This window comes from Thermobia domestica, chromosome 8, assembly GCF_964235325.1.
Source record: "Thermobia domestica chromosome 8, izTheDome1.hap1.1, whole genome shotgun sequence".
In the NCBI taxonomy this organism is placed as follows: domain Eukaryota; kingdom Metazoa; phylum Arthropoda; class Insecta; order Zygentoma; family Lepismatidae; genus Thermobia; species Thermobia domestica.
This window is the reverse complement of record NC_137461.1, coordinates 190127274-190145803: the sequence shown is the minus strand read 5'-3', so window position 1 is coordinate 190145803 and position 18530 is coordinate 190127274. Positions and strand designations below refer to the sequence as shown.

The following is an 18530-nucleotide window of genomic DNA, read 5'->3' as shown; positions in this document are numbered from 1 at the left end:
ATCCAACGAACTCCTGAGGGGTTTCTAGACCCCCTTCTTCTTCTTCTACTACTACTACTACTACTACTACTACTACTACTACTACTACTACTACTACTACTATTACTACTACTACTACTACTACTACTACTACTACTACTACTACTACTACTACTACTACTAATAATAATAATAATAATAATAATAATAATAATAATAATAATAATAATAATAATCTTAATTTAACGTATGAAACCATAAAACGACCGAATCGGGATAGAATATCACAAAAAAGTAGTGAAAAAGCTGGCCCGTTTTAATGATGTTTACTACTGCATTCATCGAAATGCCGTACTTTTTGGAGGGGGTCATAGAAACCCCACGAGAGACATTTATTGAAATCAGAAGTATTTTTTGTATCTATTTATGTATAAATGGGTTTGAGTCAAAGTGGACTCAATATAATTCGTATTTTTATTCACTTTTCTTACTGATATACAAATTAAGTCGTCGTGTTTTTTTTTTAACTTGGACTAATAAAAGTCGTAATGAACCAACTTGGACTAAATAGTTCTTCTGTACTCTCCAGTATTTTGAAATTGCCCATATGTAATTCTGTAAAATGGTTTCATTTGTGCAACTGTTTATCTTTTTGTCCTTCTGAAATGACTCTTGACAATTATATTAACAAGTATGTAAAGATCAGTACAATGTATTTTTATCAGGAGTCCTTTGTGAGTGAGTCGCCAAACGTATCGCATTTGTGGCCAATTAGTCCCGGTTTTGAGTTCAAATGGAGCTCAATTTCTCTCAGATGTAAGCCGAGAAGCGGTTTGGATTCCGCTTTAAGCTTACGTGACCCCTTCCAACATAACCCGGTTGTTGCATAACACCAAGGCAAAACAAACTTATTTTTGCCCATCTGTGATTTAAATACATACAGCAAATTATTTAAACAAACAAACAAAAAAAAAAAAAATGGTTTAAACCAAAATACCGTTTTTTTTTTTTTTCAATAAAAACCATGGTTTTTGCCAACCCTAATCATCATGAAAAGTACGTCATACACTGGATCATAAATCAATGATTTAAAGCTATCATGTCCCTTCATGTAAAAGCGGAAAAACAAGTTACAAGTGTGAATGAAAATTCGGTCGAGTCTCTCTTTTTTCTTCGAACAACAAGGTGTTTACACTCTCGAAAGTTCTATAATGAATATTCATATAGTATGGGTGTCAAATATTATTATAGACCTAGACATTTACTATAATCTGTTTGATAACAAATAAAAATCGATGTCTAAACTAAATTATGAATCAAATTCCATACAACATTATATGAGTGTTTTATCATGACATATAATAAAGGAAATATAATAAATTACTTACTTTATGAGGTTGGAGGAAAAATACTGTTATCCATATATATAAGGGCATTAAAGACAACCAATATGGTAGACATGCAGGATTCCTTGGTTTAGACGTAATAAGTATTTTGACAAAGAACTGAAAAATAAAAATAACAATAACTTTTAAACATTATCGAATTACCACAAATTATTTTGATAACAACATGGTCTAATGTAGGAAAGGCCGTGTTTACGAATGGCGAACTCTAGAAGAAGATTATGTTTCGAACTGTCGCCTTTCTACTGTGAAACTTGGCAGTAGCTCTATAATGCTGCGGATTCTGTGATTACACTCACAATACGCATTACTGCCAGTGATTATGCGGGAATTTTAGGTGACTTCATACATCCTATGGTACACATGTTTCCGGCCAATAACGCAAGTTTCTAAGATAACAAAGCGGCAACTCACGCATTGGAGCTGTGAAGGCGTAGTTTATGAACAACGGGATAAACTACAACACCTCGTCTGACCCACATGATGCCAAGATCTCAATACTGTTGTGTATTTGTAGTTGGTTTTGAAGCTCAAAGTCCAGAGTAGCAATCTTCTTTCAATCATTCATGATTTACATGCTTCCATTTCAAGACGAATCAGAGCTGTTCTACAACTAACGATGGTTCCATGTCGTATTAAATAGGTAAGTTGTATTTTCCTCAGGTATTTCCACTATGTCGATAATATCAGGTTTCTCAAAAATAAGTAATTAATTTTAAGAAATGTTGGAATAACTGAAAGAATTGTGTATCAATCGGCATTGTTACCTGCTATCTCAGAAACTCCTACCCTACGGAGTCTACGGGTTTACGTTTAGTAGCCGGTTGGACAGAGTATAGCGTTTCCACGTCCTATTCACCAGCGGAGAAACATGAGGAGAAAAATACGTAATATGGACACCTAACGTTGTGACTGAGTAACTGAGTTTCAGTTTCAGGGTTCTCACTGGGAATGTGCGGACCACTGCTGATATTGCCAACTGAGATTTTTTTTTTTTTTTTTTTTTTTAATTGATTACCAGTCATAATGTTATCTCCTAATAGACACCATTATGTTCCTAAGATCATAGGTAAAAGGATATGGAACTCTGGTTACCTGACTTACTCCATGACTATTATTTATTTATTTGTGTGTGTATGTTTCTGGGAATTTGTTAAAATACGCGTCTACAACAATTTCACATCTATCCGAGGGAGGCTTCAATTCTCGAATTTGTAGTGCAGTGTCGCAAATCGCGCTATCTCTTCTGCGAAATGTTAAGAAGTTGGTGAGAAAATACTATGTAAAACAAAATCTCATATTGATGCGCAATAATCCAAATTGGTTTGGCTTGACAGAAGGTAGCATCCAGTGGAGAGGCTTTTATCTTTGATGCAATGAACCTTAAAGTTCCTCTTCAAAGATCTCTTTCCCCAGATTCCTGACTAACCCTCTAACCCTATGAGGTCCATTGGTATTTCTCTTGCACACACGACATCCCCAGAACATTTTGTTGTTCAAATGGAATTCGCTGAGACATAGCTACTGTGAAGTTCCGAACTGCTAAACTTCTAAATTCATCCATTGGTTTGTCTATTCTCGTATAAGTGTGTATTTTCGGATTGCTCTGCAAGTAATTACTTGAATACTCTTGAATTTATAATCTGATGTAAATAAAGGCCTGCTTTATTTCGTACGTGGCGTAAAATTGGTATTTTGAAATACTGTAATGAACTTCTATTTATAAATAATATTACATTTTCTTCCATTTTTAATAATATAAAATACGTTTTCTACAAAATTTGCACAAAAAGATATTAGTACATTTGTGCATCTTCGATGCACAATTTAATTAACAGTCATTATAATAACGTACAAAACACAGGTTGCACAAGATACAATAAGATGAAACAAAAAGCCTGCGACTGGACGACATGGAAGATACTCTACACCAGCGTTTCCCAATCTTTTTCAACTTGCGGCACACTATAAGTGTAACTTGAATTCTCGCGGCACACTCGTAGATATTATTAATTGTAAATATAAAATATCGCAGAACTTTTATCTGTGATTACTGATCTCCTTCACCCAGAGAAGAAAGCTCTATCACTGGTTTTCCCTCGTGGTAAATCATTATGCTTATTTTTCATTCTAATGTAAAAATAGAAAAAAATTGCAATGAAATATAGAACTCAGGTTTTAAAAAAATACACTTTCCTTTTCGAAAACTGTATCCTACCTTTCACTAAGAAGGAAGATCACTAAATAATGAACGAACAAACAAATCTCTTGTACTTTTAAAACTCAAATGTGCATAATTTGTATACATGTTTGCTTTGTCGAAAGGATTGAATGGTATTTTAAAATTTCAAATTATGAAATAGTCTGCAACAATAAAGAAGCAATAATTGTCATAACTATAACATATACTTTATTCAACATTAAAAATATACGGGAAAGTAACACAGTATGAAACTCATAATTTATTAACATGATTAATATACGTCACAATTTTTAAATATTATGAGAAGGTTAGAACTGTTCAATAACATTAGTGATGTAACAATTTTTCAATAATATCTATTGAAGGTTACAAGTGTTTAATAATATATGAAGGGCGCACTTTTTCAAAAATAAGTAAAACAAGTTGGTGCACGAAGCAAAATTAATGCAACTGGAGCTTGATGTTTCTTCATAAACTTTTTCAATTATTGTGGACGGATAGTTGATAAACGAACTCTCATATCGTGTTCCGGATTTAACAGTTGTGACCTGTTCTTAGGTTTGATAGTGTTCATTGCAGAAAATCCTGCTTCACTTAAGTAGGATGTAGAAAAGGAAATGAGAACTTTCACAGCCTTTGTAGAAATAACAGGATATTCTCTCCGGAGAGAAATCCAGAATGATGCATGTCTTGCTGTGTGCTGGAGCTTCAAACCTCGGTCATTCCTCACATCGACCAATTAACTTTCTTCCTGGACATTTAATTCTGCTGACTGTAGGACAAAAGGCGCAAAGGGGTACCTCACCCAGTCAAATGAAGTCAACTGAAGCGTAGGAAAATACTTCTCAATCTCAATATTGGTAGACAACAAAGACAATGTGTCTAAAATGATGTTCGGAATATGTCGGCAAGCAAATCAACTTTATTGCACCAAGCATCATCTCTAAGGAAATCGGCATATTCTATTCACTTTCTTCTGACAGAAAAATAGGAGAAGTTGTTCTTTAAGGGTATAAAATCTTAATAATACGCGACCACGAGACAACCACCTCATTTCTGTGAGAGTAAGCAACTTAGTATTCAGAATCCATCGCAGAACATAGATCTGAAAATAATCTTGTTTTAAGAGGCCTTGCTTTTATGTAATTAACCATTTTTACCATTTGATTTAATTCTTCTGCAAGTTCAGGAACAAGTGATTTTGAAACAAGTGCTTCTCTATGGAGAAAACAATGTGTAAGTATTATTTCCGGATTCTTTTGCTTTGCTAATGCCAAAATCCCTTTAGAGAACCTGTCATAGAGGGAGTGACATTTGTGCAAAAACAAGACAAACCTGCTGAATGAAAATAATCACTTACTAAATCAAATATATCTTGTCCTTAGTTGTTTGGGAGAGCACATTACAAAATGAAAATTGTTCAATAATGCTTTCGTCATGAATCAACTTCATAAATGCTATTAACTGTGCTTGATTTGTGACATCAGTTGACTTGTCCAACTGCATAGAAAAAAATTCAACCTGATGGAGCAATTCTATATAGTATTTTGACATGTCTTGAATGCGTTCACTAATATTATTATTTGACATGGAATTTTCTTTACTTGTTTTTCGAAGTCTTCCTCAAACATTATTTTTACAATTTCGGAACATACGGGTAAAATTACAGACTATGCTGTTGTATGGGGTTTCATTTCTTAGCAACTATTTCAGCGAAAGCATATGCTTCTTGTGTTTTATACGGTTTATCTTTTAAATTGGCATGTTTAGTATGAAAATGACGTTTTAACTTACTTGGTACCATTGCTTCATTGGACAATTGCTCCCTACAGACGACACACTCAGGGCGTAGACGATCTCCTCCAGTCGACTTAAAACCAAGTGATAAGTACATTTCCTGATACTGATGTACAACACTTTTACGTGGAGTAATCTGTAAAGAGCTGGTGGAAGCAGAAATACCCATTTGATTTTCGTCACTTAACTTTCCTTTTTTAACCACAAACCAGTCCATTTTATTGCAATCACAACGCTTGCAATGTGTCGAAGTCAAAACACAGCTGTTGAACAATGTGTTGTTCTGTCATTTACGTGCGAATGAGCGCTCTACGTACATTCGCTTGACGCATACCGTACACGTGCTTCCATTTCTTGGTGTTAGTATGAACAGTAATTTTATCCATTGAAGAGGTTCATAGAAATTTGAAATACAAATATACATTTTGTCCTATGTTTTGCAATTTGGTTACTATAGAATTAATAATTTTGTTTCGATTTCCTCGCGGCACACCGGTTGGAAAACACTGCTCTACACAGTGGCAAGCCAGTCCAAGGACTGAATTACTGATGGAAATGACAATAACATAAATTACTCATATAAATCATCTAAATCATCTCAATTTAATTTTATGGAAATTATGATTACTTAAACCATGATTAAAGGCAAATTTTCCCTCTTAACTTCGTTTTTAGGTATCATATTCACAGATTCACTTCTTCGAATATCTCGGTAAAATTATAATAATAAGAACAAGAATTATTTATTGTCGTTAAACAACATGATGTTGTAACAGACAACATCAAAATTTAAGTTTTCGTTCATTTTCTATTCTAGTTCTGATATTTCTTCCTGAAATTCTGAAATACTATATATACACTTTTCTAACAACCACTTTTTACAAAAACATGTAAAATTTTTAATCTGTTTTTCTCACTCTAAGGGTCAATAAGTTATACAATTTCATCCCTATATATTTATAACTATTTTGCGTTTTGCACAACCGCACATGGGGAATATCTATTTCATTTTTGCGCCTTGTATTGTGTGAGTGAACACTACTTCGAGTAACGTAATTTGTACAGTTTTCTTTGATATACATAAGGCACGATAATATGTACAAGGACGGGATGGTCATTATTTCAAAATCTTTGAAAAAATGTCTACAAGATTCTCTCTCTGGAATTCCTGTTATCGTTCTTATCGCTCTTTTTTGATACTTATATACTGTTTGTGCCCCGGAAGAATTACTCCATAATAATATGCCATACGATAGGTGAGAGTGAAAGAAAGCATAATATGCAGTGATTAATAGACTTTTACTTACAGATACTTTTAATTTGCGTAACACATATACTGCCCTTGATAATTTTTTACAAAGTTGCATAGTATGCACATTCCAGTTTAATTTCATATCTAAGTATATCCCTAATAGATTAACTGAGGAGCATTCTTCTGTATCAGTTGTGGAGCACCTGAGATGAAAGTATAACTTCTCTGTTTTATTGTGATTCAAATGTAATTTATTGTAGAACAGTCAAATAGTAGATTTATCTATTGCTTCATTATTTTTCGTGTGTATTGCATTGATATTATTATCTTTCTTATAAATGTAGTGTCATCGGCATACATAAAGTGATTTCTAATAAGTAGTCAGGTAAATCGTTAGTATGTACCAGAAATAGAAAAGGTCCAACGACACTTCCCTGTGGCACTCCTGTTAATATTTCAAGAATGTTTGGCTGTTTATTTCGTACACACACAACTTGTTTTCTACTTTCTAGATAGGACCTGATCAATAAGAGCTCAGTTCCTCTGACCCCATAATACTGTAATTTCTGAATCAATATTTCATGTGAAACAGTACCAAAAGCCTTACTTAAATCTAATAATGTTGCGCAAGCGAATGAACTGTTTTCAAAGGCATCTCAGATACAACTTTTTCAACAGCTTTAATTGTGGACATACCTTTCCGAAACCCATATTGTGCACAGTTAATGAGATTGTAATTTTCAAAGTACTAAGTTAGTTGTTCTTTCATGATACAATTGGTACGAGAGATATTGGTCTATAGTTGCTGGAACAGTTTTTGTCCACTTTTTTATGTATGGGAATAGTAACAGCAACCTTAAGACAATCTGGGAACACTCCTTCCACTAGTATCCAATTTATTAAGTGTGTAAGGGGTTTCACTATTACGTCTATAATGTTTTTAATTGTACTATTAGTAAACCCATAATAATCCTCGCTATCAGATGTTTTAAACTTACGAACCACTGACAAAATTGCTTCAGATGTTACGTTTGTCCATTTAAATGTCAAGTCACTAGTTTGATTTCTACATGAACTTAGAATACTTTTAAAGTCTATAATACCGTTTTCTGCGGACTTAGAGATATTGTTCGAATTGCCATTTACATACTTACATTTAGCACTACTTACAAAGAATTAAAAGTGTCAGGTGATATTGATATTGGATCATTTTCTTTTCGTACCCCTATTTCCCTGTTTATAATTGTCCACCCGGCTTTACATTTATTTGTATGGTTTACAATAAAATTGTCGTTTGCCTAAATTTTTGTCGCACTTATTTCCTTTCTGTAGAGTCTTTTAGCTCTGATGCATTTTTCTTTTTCCACAAGACAGCCCGATTGAGCCCTTTTATACCAAGGCCCTATTATACGAAGCTCTGCTAGTTGCAGAGTGTACCAGTTACTAACATTTTGCTCTAATTTGTTTGTAGAAGTTATAGCATTTAAATTTTCTTGGATAACATTCATTTTGACATCGTGTTAAATTATACATAAAAAATTCACACGCTTCTACTACATTTTTACATCTGAAGAATATTTGCTGCCAGTCAATTTCATTTAATTTATGTCTTAAACTACAGATATTATCTAAGCTAAGTACTCGCAAACTCTTTGTCACCACCCTAATATTATTGTGTTTGACAAAGGGGTATAACACCCATAGGCCATCATGATCTGACAATAAGCACTGTACTACACCACACGATAAATCATTTCTAAATACATTTGTAATAATGTTATCTAAACAAGCTTCCTTTCTTGTTGGCTGATCATTTAAAAAATAAAAGTTATATGATCTAAGTATATCAGAAAAATAACTCTTGGTAGGAGTATCAACTAAAACATTGATATTTACATCCCCCCCCAGATATAATATTTTATATTTATCATGCTTACTTAAGTAGTTAGTAAGGTCTTCCCAGCGTGAAAGATATTGACATCCGAATCTGGTGTTCGATAAATTGATACCACAATTGTTTTCGCGCTAGGAAATAAAATTGCAACTACTTCAAATTCCTTCTCATAACAGAAATTATCCACGTTAATAACAATATAGTTAATGGTGAAGCCATCTCTTAAATAAATTGCTACTCCTCCATGGGTAATTCTACTTCTATAATAGCTTGCTGCCATGATATAATTTTTAGGTACGTATAGAAGTATTTCTTCATTTCCAAGCCAGTGTTCATTAACGCAAAGAATAAATATGGCACGGAAATGAGTTAAGAAAAATTTCAATTTCTATTAATTTGTTTCTTATTGATTGTATGTTAATGTGGAACAGCAAGATATTTTCAAAGTCACAATTTATAACACCTTTCATGTTTGAAAACAGACCAGAGTTACTTTGTGCTACAATTATATCATTTGTGTTTTTAACATTAAGAAGTCTAGTTAAGTTAGATTGTTTAATTCGACCAACTTCATTACTATATATTAACTCAATTGCTACACCATTATATGACTCTGTAAACAAATTTCTATTGTTTTTCGTGCACCCTTGTATAGCATTATGTTGAGGTTTACCTAGCTCCGTGCTAGGTTCGTTTAGCATAAAAAATCTTCTCTAAAGTGATTTGGTTTTTTACACCGGGTCGATTTTCGAATGGTCTGTGTTGCTTGAGTGCCCTCATTTTTGCTTTTGTTTACATCACTTGCATTTATTCTGGTGACTGGAATTTTCGTAGATGTTTCTGTTACACAGAATTCCCTGCCGGAACGAATGCAATTTTGCTGATCAGTAACCTTCTCGTTTACTGTATACTCTACCCAACTAAGAGGAATAACCTTTTCGCGAGTTTCTGTTTTGTTCAAAATTATTTGCATGGTTTCTCAAGCCATTTTCCTTTTCCCTACTTTGTTTAAGTGCATACCATGTTTTGTGAATCCCTTTCTTTCCACCTCTACATCTATGACAGTGATATTATGAATTCTAGCTACTTTTCTAAGTTTCTTATTTGTTGACAAAATTTTATCGTTAACACATGAAACGTCAGAAATGTCATGCCTCTTTGGTACTGACATTATTATTATATTTGTATCTTTTCAATGTTGAGAATGTTTATTAAGTTCCCTGAGTACATTGCTTGCCTCATTCTTAGCAATATCATTTGCTCCCGACCAAATTACCAAATAATCTTCGGGACCCAGTTTCCTTATTGCTACCATGTTTGTTTCCAAAATTTCTTTCGTTTTTGCTCCTGGTTTCACACAACCCCACACTTGATATTTCTCACTGAGCAAGTTATCTAACAATACAGCGCATTCCCTACTGTGACTGTCCCCCACGACTATAACTCTTTTTCTTCTCGCTGCCACGCATTAACTGTTAATTTCCAATTTGTTAATTTCCGCCCTTTCTTTAACCTTATTATACTCAATGTTTCGCTCTGGTGTTGATTCCGACACGCGTACATTCCTTTGTTGATAAAATTGAGTAGATTTTGAAGTTGCCTCATACTTCATTCTAGTTTTGTTCTTTTCTACTGACAGACTTACACTAATTACACCGAGCTCCAGGTTTTTAGGTTTTTTCACCTGAAATTGTTCATACGCTGTTGACACTCTATTTGAGTACCACACTGGATGATTTTCAAAACGTTTTGTCTTACTATTTATTTTAGAACGTAATGGCCGTTGCACTTTTGTGTTATGATCAGGAAAATTATTATTATTTTTTACAGCTGATTTCACTTGATTTGCATTTACACTTTTTTTGAGCATGGTTTTCACATTCTGTACAGCACTGTTAGTAGGCTGGTTTCCTTTCACAACGTCACTCCATCTGGGCTCAGCTTGATGTGGCGTGTTAGTCTGAAATTGAACTGTACCACTGGCATACATGTTATTATTTCTTAGACTGTACACTTCCTGGTGTAGAATTTGAACGATTGTACGTGTGATTTGTGGTTTCTAGATTGTCAATTGTTTTCTTCGTTGCATCACATATTGGGTATAACCATTTCATCGGTTTATTTGTATTTTTTTACACCACTGCACTTCCCATAATGGTTTAATTGATTACATTGAACACATCTAAGACCATTTTTTACAGTTTTATTACACTTCGTGCAATTTTCTCTAGAATTATTATATTCTGCACTAATTGACGGTAAACACTCTACAGCATCGGTAGCCATCTCTGACAATCAAGGGAAATATCTCTGCATTTGAAAAAAAGTCTAAATCCTTACAGAACTCTAAGTCTTTTCCAGCAGGTACTTTCTTATTTTCTTAGATCCTCATTGCAGAGAACTACATTCGATTTTCTCATCATGAATTCTACATCATTTTGTACATAAAAATGACAATGAATATTTTACTTATGTTATGAACTGTTTCTTCAGAATAGTTCCTACATATAAGGCATATATATATATATATATACATACATTCAGAAGCATTGGTGTTTGATTATTCTTCCGTAAGTATCGTAAAAAAAACGATTTTATGTTACGCTGGCGAAACTTACTGACGTTACATCATTTTCTTTATAATAGTCTCGGTATGAAGTCAATTTTCAGAAGAAGCTTTCATAATGAGTATACAATTGTGATACTATTTCAAATTTAAAGATCTCGTAGTGCGTTTAATAAAAATAACCCCATCCAGTGGCGGAATTTAAGCCCAGCGACCATTTGTTCTAGATGCCAAAGTTTTACGGTTGAACTACCATTAAGTTTGTTCATTAATTAATCTTGGTCTACAAAATTTATTTTGTTCTTTCACAACAACTTAAGTTGCCAAGTCTAGTGTCGTTTTCATTCTGAATTCAAAAACGTAATCAGAATCAAGGGTTTGTTGTGACAGTAACTTTTTTTATCCTTATATCCAAAATGGACCATATTTTCTTGAAACATGAATGTGTTTAGAATGGCACAGCTTAGCTATTTATTAACGAGTAAGGATGATTTAGGTGTCAAATTATTGTGGAAGGATAAAGCTATTACCTGATATGGAGTCTCTCATAATCGATCTCCTAAGAGGTGGGAAGTCATTGAATCTGGGCACAATATTGTGGAAACTGTATATTTTCAATTGTCCAATCACCTGCACCTTGCAGCACCATAACAAGGGCGACAAAATTATAAAGTTAGACAGCTTATGGGAGATACATGCCATATAAGTATTCGATTTGCCGAAGGTGTTCTTGTACAGTAACCAAAAAAAAAAAAAAAAAGTAAAAAGCAAACACCATTGTCACTTACCTAAGAATTTGTAAATTATTATTTTCGGTTATATTTAGTCTCTGGGATGTCTCTCTTCAATGTTGAGCAGTAGTCGGCCAACATCCTGAGATTCAATTGGTCTTGGTATTTCTTTTTCAATGTATAAATTTGCGGATGGAATCATTCACTATGTTCATCGCTTATTGACCCACTATTTCCTAGGAAAAAAGTCCAAGTGGAAGTCTAAGAAGTGGGTTTTTCAAGACATATTGCATCCCATAGCTTGGTACGAATTGACAAAATCACTCACTATTTTACGATATTTGTCTACTTTATGTTTTCAAGAAAACCACGACAGATACCTACGAAAGTTTTCTATGTTTTGTATTCTGCAAAATTGTCATAATTCAATAATGATGATTTCTGTCCCAATAAATATTCCTCCCTTCAGTTTTGTATCACTGATTTTGGGAAATTTAGATTTTCAATGCATAAATACAGAGAATTATTATCAAGAGCTTTTATAAAATTCTTTATAAGATCTAATTGATATGCGACGGTGGTAAGTACACTTGTTTGGGATTCACCAATGGGGTGTGACACACATTTTTGCTCCCAGGGCTAAGAGTTTCATGTTTTGGTCAATGGTTCTTATACATAGTGTCTCCCTATCTTTGCTGTCGCATTCACATATGAAACAACAGAATTTGATGTATCCAAATTGCAAGCCAAACAGTAAAGCTATCACCTTACACCACAGATATTTCAGTTATATTTTGTGTACTGGAGTTTATCTAACACCAATTTTATATTCTCATATCCAGCTATATGGGCCACATTGATGTAATTCATTGCCATTACGCAGAAGTACCGCCTTCAAACTAATTTTCGAGGAGTCTATGAACAATCGCCATTCATGTGACTGGTGTTCATATCCAAGAGCTTCCAGAACTGCACTAACATTATTACAAAACACTACATCATCCTATGTCGAGAAATAGTCTCTGAAAACACTATCGAAGCTACAATACATGCATATACTTGTATCTTTATGTAATAGATTCCAACCTTTGATCCTCGACCCTAAAAACTCGGGTTGTTAGATAACTGTAAATTCCGAATAAGATCTGCTTGAGTTAGTGGGTGCAGTTCTGATGGAGAAGCATCGAAGGTAGAATCACTTCTATCTTTCCTTTCTTCCACAGTGTGTCGGAGTCAGAATCACCAATTAAGGTCATGACATCTGGAAATATTACGGTGTGTACGCCTTTGGTTCTCGAGTTATAGACCATCAAAGTTGATGTTTGGTTTTAGTCCAACATTTGTGTGGCCAGCTAGGAAAAAAAAAAAAATCAATAAAGAAGGAAACCACTTAAATTTCAAAATGTTGAAGCCATAATCTTTCCGATAGACTTCAGACATAGCCTTCTTTGGAGGTTGAGAATCAGAATGTCACTCTTTTGACGATTGCTGTTTTATTTATAGAGTATACTTTATCAGTGGTTATGAACCAATAAATAATATCAGTTGTATTTTTGTTAATACGGGCTAAACTGTACTTAAAGATTTAATTTCTGATTCGCTTTTAGTCAAGTATCACTAAATCCGGTACCCATTTCACAGACAGGTTCTTTATGCACACTTCTTCGATCACAAAATGAAATACTCGTTTACTTAAAATGCCTAAATGTTTTGCAATATCATTCAACTTTAACCAGAGATCCTGAAGTACCATATTATGCACTTTTCAATAATGACTGGTGTAGTGGCAGATTTTGGTCATCTACTTGGCAGGTTATCTTCCAGGCTTTCGCTGCATTTTAACTCAGATATCCATTTCGAAACAATTGAAACGACAAGTCTGTCACAGTATTTTCTTATTTCATTTCTATTGCCTTGATTCCCCTCTGAAACAAATAATAAATAATCGCTAGTTGTTCAAAATTCGTAGTTAAAAAAAAAAAAGAAAAACAAAAAGAAAGAAAGAAAGAAAAAAAAAGACTAAATATACCGAAATTGCACAATTATCTACAACTTCAATTCTTGGTTACTGACTCAAATAATAATGCAACGTTGCCATTACAGAAAATGTCTCATAACAATAACTCATATGGTTCTGTAACTAGTGCTGCCATCCGAGAGCTGTTACGAGAACTTTTAAAATGGCTTCTATATTATTATTTTTAACGTTTGCCTGGAATATATATATATATACTACGATTTTCTTAAATTTCAACCATATCTCAATGGTAACTTGAATGGGTCCAATCCGACTCCAGACATAATATATAATATATAAACACAACATATTACAGAACAATTACACAAAAAAGTTGTAACACTCACCACAGCAGGGGCTGCAAACAAAGCTCCCAGAAACGCAAAATTAAAATTTAGAATACCATTTATAAGGTAAAATGACCACGGTTCTGTTCCATATAAATCTGGCCCATGAGAGGTAAATACGTTATACAGCACTATGTTCAATGGAGCTATCTGAATCTTTCCGAAGTACTGTGAATCAATAACTACCATTGGAATCTGAAAAGAAATTTAAATCACTAGTAGAATCATTAGCGAAATTACATGACATTTTTTCTTTATTGTTGAAATGTCCACAAAAGCAAGGTGACAAGAATCGAGAAACAATTATTTTACAGAAGAAAGGCACAGTATTATATAAGTCTCTGAATATCCGGCTAGGTTGGCTAACTTCGGTAGTTTTATTGTAGTTGATAAGACGCGTATTTCGTAATCAATAATCAAAACGTTCCAAGCTTAAAGACGTTTTAACTTCATCTCACTTTTAGCAAGTAGCAAAGCGGAAGTGACTTTCGTCTTAACGTCATGCAGAGTGACGTTGTAACCAATAGTTGTTACACTGGTGGAAATAGGATGCTTCAAGGAAGGAAAAGAAAAACCGGAAAAACAAACGAACCAAACGGTGATAAGTGACTCCTTTATTACTGCTGTAGAAGCCTCCAAAGTTCGAATGTTTGTGGTCTATAGTGTCCTTACAGTGAATAATAAATATATTACAAGTTTCTGTTTTGCATGTGCATTTGAAATATGTAAAAATCTGCCATAGTAAACACAGTCAATTGAAAAAATACAATGTTACGTTGAGTTTGCAATACTATTAATTTAGTGGTATTACAGAGTATCAAATAATATATCCCTGTCGATATTATCTTCGTACAAAATTTTAGCAATTTTTACCTATTAGTGTGAAAAATACAAAGACGTTTCACGATAAGTGATTCACCCTTTATGTAAAACATAAATTTGTGAAGATCGACAGTAGCACACAGATGAAGGTAACGGTTTAAACAAATAACGATCATATACAAAATAATTCTTGATAATATCTGGATTAAGAACGCAACTGATACGAACCTAACAAGTATAACTTACTGTTAGGGCATCTCAAAATTGATAAGCGTAGTGTTTTCCATGATGAATATGCGATCTTAGAAATACAAAAGTGAATAAACTACTAATGAATCCTATCGGATACAAATTAAAACTATGAACTTATGTAGAACCACAATACAGTCCTCTCTGTTTAGTTTGAAATTTTGTTCTATATTTCGGTTAGCGCTATAGCTATGAAAATAATTAAATATGCGAGGATGATCAGAGATATTCTTCGCAATAAGTTGGAAAAAAGCTATATCCGAGATTGGGAATGAAAAGGCAACGGGGATAGATAACACTGCTCCGCATTAAAAACGATGTTTTCGAATGAATGGGTGTTCCTACAAGTTTTTGATGCGCTGAGTTCAACGGTGCAATCCGTTTTTTCCTAGCACGTCAGGTTTTTGAGGAATTCAAGGAGTTGTGTTTAATAAAAGTCCCGTTAATACGCTATAGAACGCCAAGGGATGTCTCCAACCGTCTCCATTTCTAGTGATAAATTTAAAGTGAAAATGTGAATATACCATAGTATGTGGTCTGGCAACATTACTGCGACTGCTCTTTACTTCGCAGACAATTAAACCACACGGATGATTGTTATTTTTGTCAGGTGAAAGTGCGAGGTTTCAGTGCCAAGAGCAAACGTGATATAGTGTATCCTCATTTGAGATCTATAATGCGACTAATCAAACATGAAGAAACTCTGCCTGTCCCTTCTTGTCCATCAAGCAGTACATCGCCGCACAACAGACATCAATGGCTCAGATACAGACGACTATGTACCCAGTACAAGTGACAATACACCACACTTATTTAGTCAGAGAACACCGAATGACTTGGTACGTGATCTTGCGTTACCAAAGGAACGTGCTGAATTGTTACGTTCCGTACTGAAAGACAGACATTTATTGTTGCCTAGCACTAATATTTCACATTACATATGTCCGGAGCAAGAAATAGTGCCTTTATTTTCAGAAGAAAAGTCTATGATCTACTGTAATTAATATAACCACATACACACAACTTAACCAAACAGAAACGCAAGCCTGGCACAGCTACATGGATGTTGTATAAAACTTCCTAGGAAATACATGAAGTTCAGAGTATAAACGCATTGTGAACGCCATGTTGGACAACTTCAGGAAACTCGGATGTAACACGAGTTTAAAGTTACACTTTCTATTCTCACATTCTAGACACATAAATCTTAGCTTTTACACCGAAGAACATGGTGAACGTTTTCACCAAGATTTAAAGAACTTAGAAAGAAGATACCATGGTGCTTGGACTGCTAACATGATGGCAGATTACTGTTGGTCCCTGAAAAGGGAAAGTACGTCTCATGATACTTACGGACAAAGTGCAAATTGAAGGAAATTCCTTCCTGACAAATAGGAGCACCAATGTCAGTGATTGTACGCAATTGTTGGTAATTACATATTGGATTTCGATTTTTGCAAACAAACTGGACGTGATAGAACAAAACCAATTACATATTTGGAATCAGCGCCCCAAAATTAAGAGGAAACGACATTCAACACCGAAACATCATTTTTTTCTTTTTCAAAATATGACAATCGAATTCATTCAGAATATGAGGGACAAGGAAGAAAGAATTGTAACGACTCTGTAGTGAAATATATGAAACAGGAAGAGTGGCCAAAAGATTTCCTGAAGACAATCATGATACAGCTGGCTAAGTAATCGAACCCACATACATCTGGGAACTATACTTAGAACTATTATTAGTCTCATATCTCATACAGCAAAAATTATGATTCGAATATCGAATAGAAGGTTGTATGAAAGAACAAATGAAAAAGCTGAGAAGGAACAGTTCGGGTTTAAGACAAGTAAGGGCACAAGAAATACAATTGGCTTATTAAGGGTAATCGGTAAAAGGTTTACAGAAAAAGGGAAAGACGTGTAATGTTGTATTTATTGATTTTAAAAAAAATGGTTCTTGACAGTGAACTGAGAGGTTGTTGTTGGGAGTTTCAAAGAAGGTTGGATTAGAATGAAAAGATCGAAGACTCATAAAAAACTTATATATGTACTAACAAGTGTTAGAATAGGGGAAGAAATGACAAGAGGAGAGTGCAATTGGAAACGGAGTTCGACAGGGGTGTTGTATCTCGCCAACCATATTTAATATCTATCTAGACGAGATAGTAGAAAAATAGCCTTCATAATAAAGACAATATTTCGGTATGAGGTAGAATGGTTACATGTATACGGTTTGCAGATAATATGGGCTTGCTGCGAAATCTATAAAAGAAGATCAGTAAAATGTTAGTAAACTTGAGGAAGGTCTGTAAAGAACATGGGATAAAAATAAATGTTAGAAAGACAAAAGCCATGCTGACTGGAACGAAGCGGTCGGAGTCAAATATAAAAGTAGATGGGGAGAAAACAGAAGAAGTGACCAGTTTTCGACACCTGAGTAGTATCAATAGCGATTACATGAAGTGCGAGCGTAAAATAAAGGCAAGGATAGGAATGGCGAAAGAAGCATTTAGTAGGAAGGAAACTCTATTTTCTGGGTGCTTGAATAGAAAATGTTCCGGTTGGAATATTGTATTGTATGAAGCAAAACATGGACATTACCCAAAAGGGATGAAAAACGACTGGAAGTTTCCGAAAATTTGTGTAATAGAATATCAGGAGAAGGGCATAGAACTCGAATTGGAAGTAGAAGAGGAGGGTGCCATTGTGTTTCTAGATATAAAAATAAGCAGGCGAGAAGACGAGTTGGTCACAGAATGGTTCCAGAAGACGTATGCATCAGGAAACTTCTGTCATAGAAGCGATGTTGATCTACAAAGAGAAACTTCATTAAAAATATGGAGGAAAGGATCATGTGGATTAGTAGTGACAGAAGGAAGGCAGAACAAAATATAGAGGAATTGGAGATCAACGGATACGATAAAAGAAAGCTAAGGATGGGAAGGATAAGAAGAGTAAGAAGAAGGAAGATAAGAAGATGGAGGGGAAGAAAAGAAGACATGGTGGAGAATAGAAAGTATGGGTGAGACACGGAGATAATTAAGACAGCATTAAAGTAAATAGGGAACATCTCAACATACAGGAAAGAGAATAAGAGATTACCGGATCTGTTACGCATGAAGAAGAAAGAAAGCAAGGAGAAAAGACGAAAGGAGCTGATGGAAATAAGAGGAGTGGTTTACAAGATAAGGTGTAGTGAATGCAATAGTTGTTATATTGGTGAAACGGGGAAAACCTAAAAGAATGGTTAAAACAACACAA

The 18530-nt window shown here is 34.3% G+C and overlaps 1 protein-coding gene across 4 annotated transcripts in view; it reads right to left on the bottom strand.

Moving 5' to 3' along the window:
* Alg9 (alpha-1,2-mannosyltransferase Alg9) overlaps positions 1 to 18530 on the bottom strand; it is a 242119-nt gene that overhangs the window by 89979 nt on the left and 133610 nt on the right. For all 4 annotated transcript variants that reach the window (XM_081769334.1, XM_081769336.1, XM_081769337.1 and 1 more), the window contains 2 exons: positions 14193 to 14387; positions 1368 to 1484 (listed from right to left, as the gene is read on the bottom strand). In XM_081769334.1, the coding sequence (XP_081625460.1) occupies positions 1368 to 1484; positions 14193 to 14387 (312 nt within the window). The remainder of the gene's footprint in view (positions 1 to 1367; positions 1485 to 14192; positions 14388 to 18530) is intronic.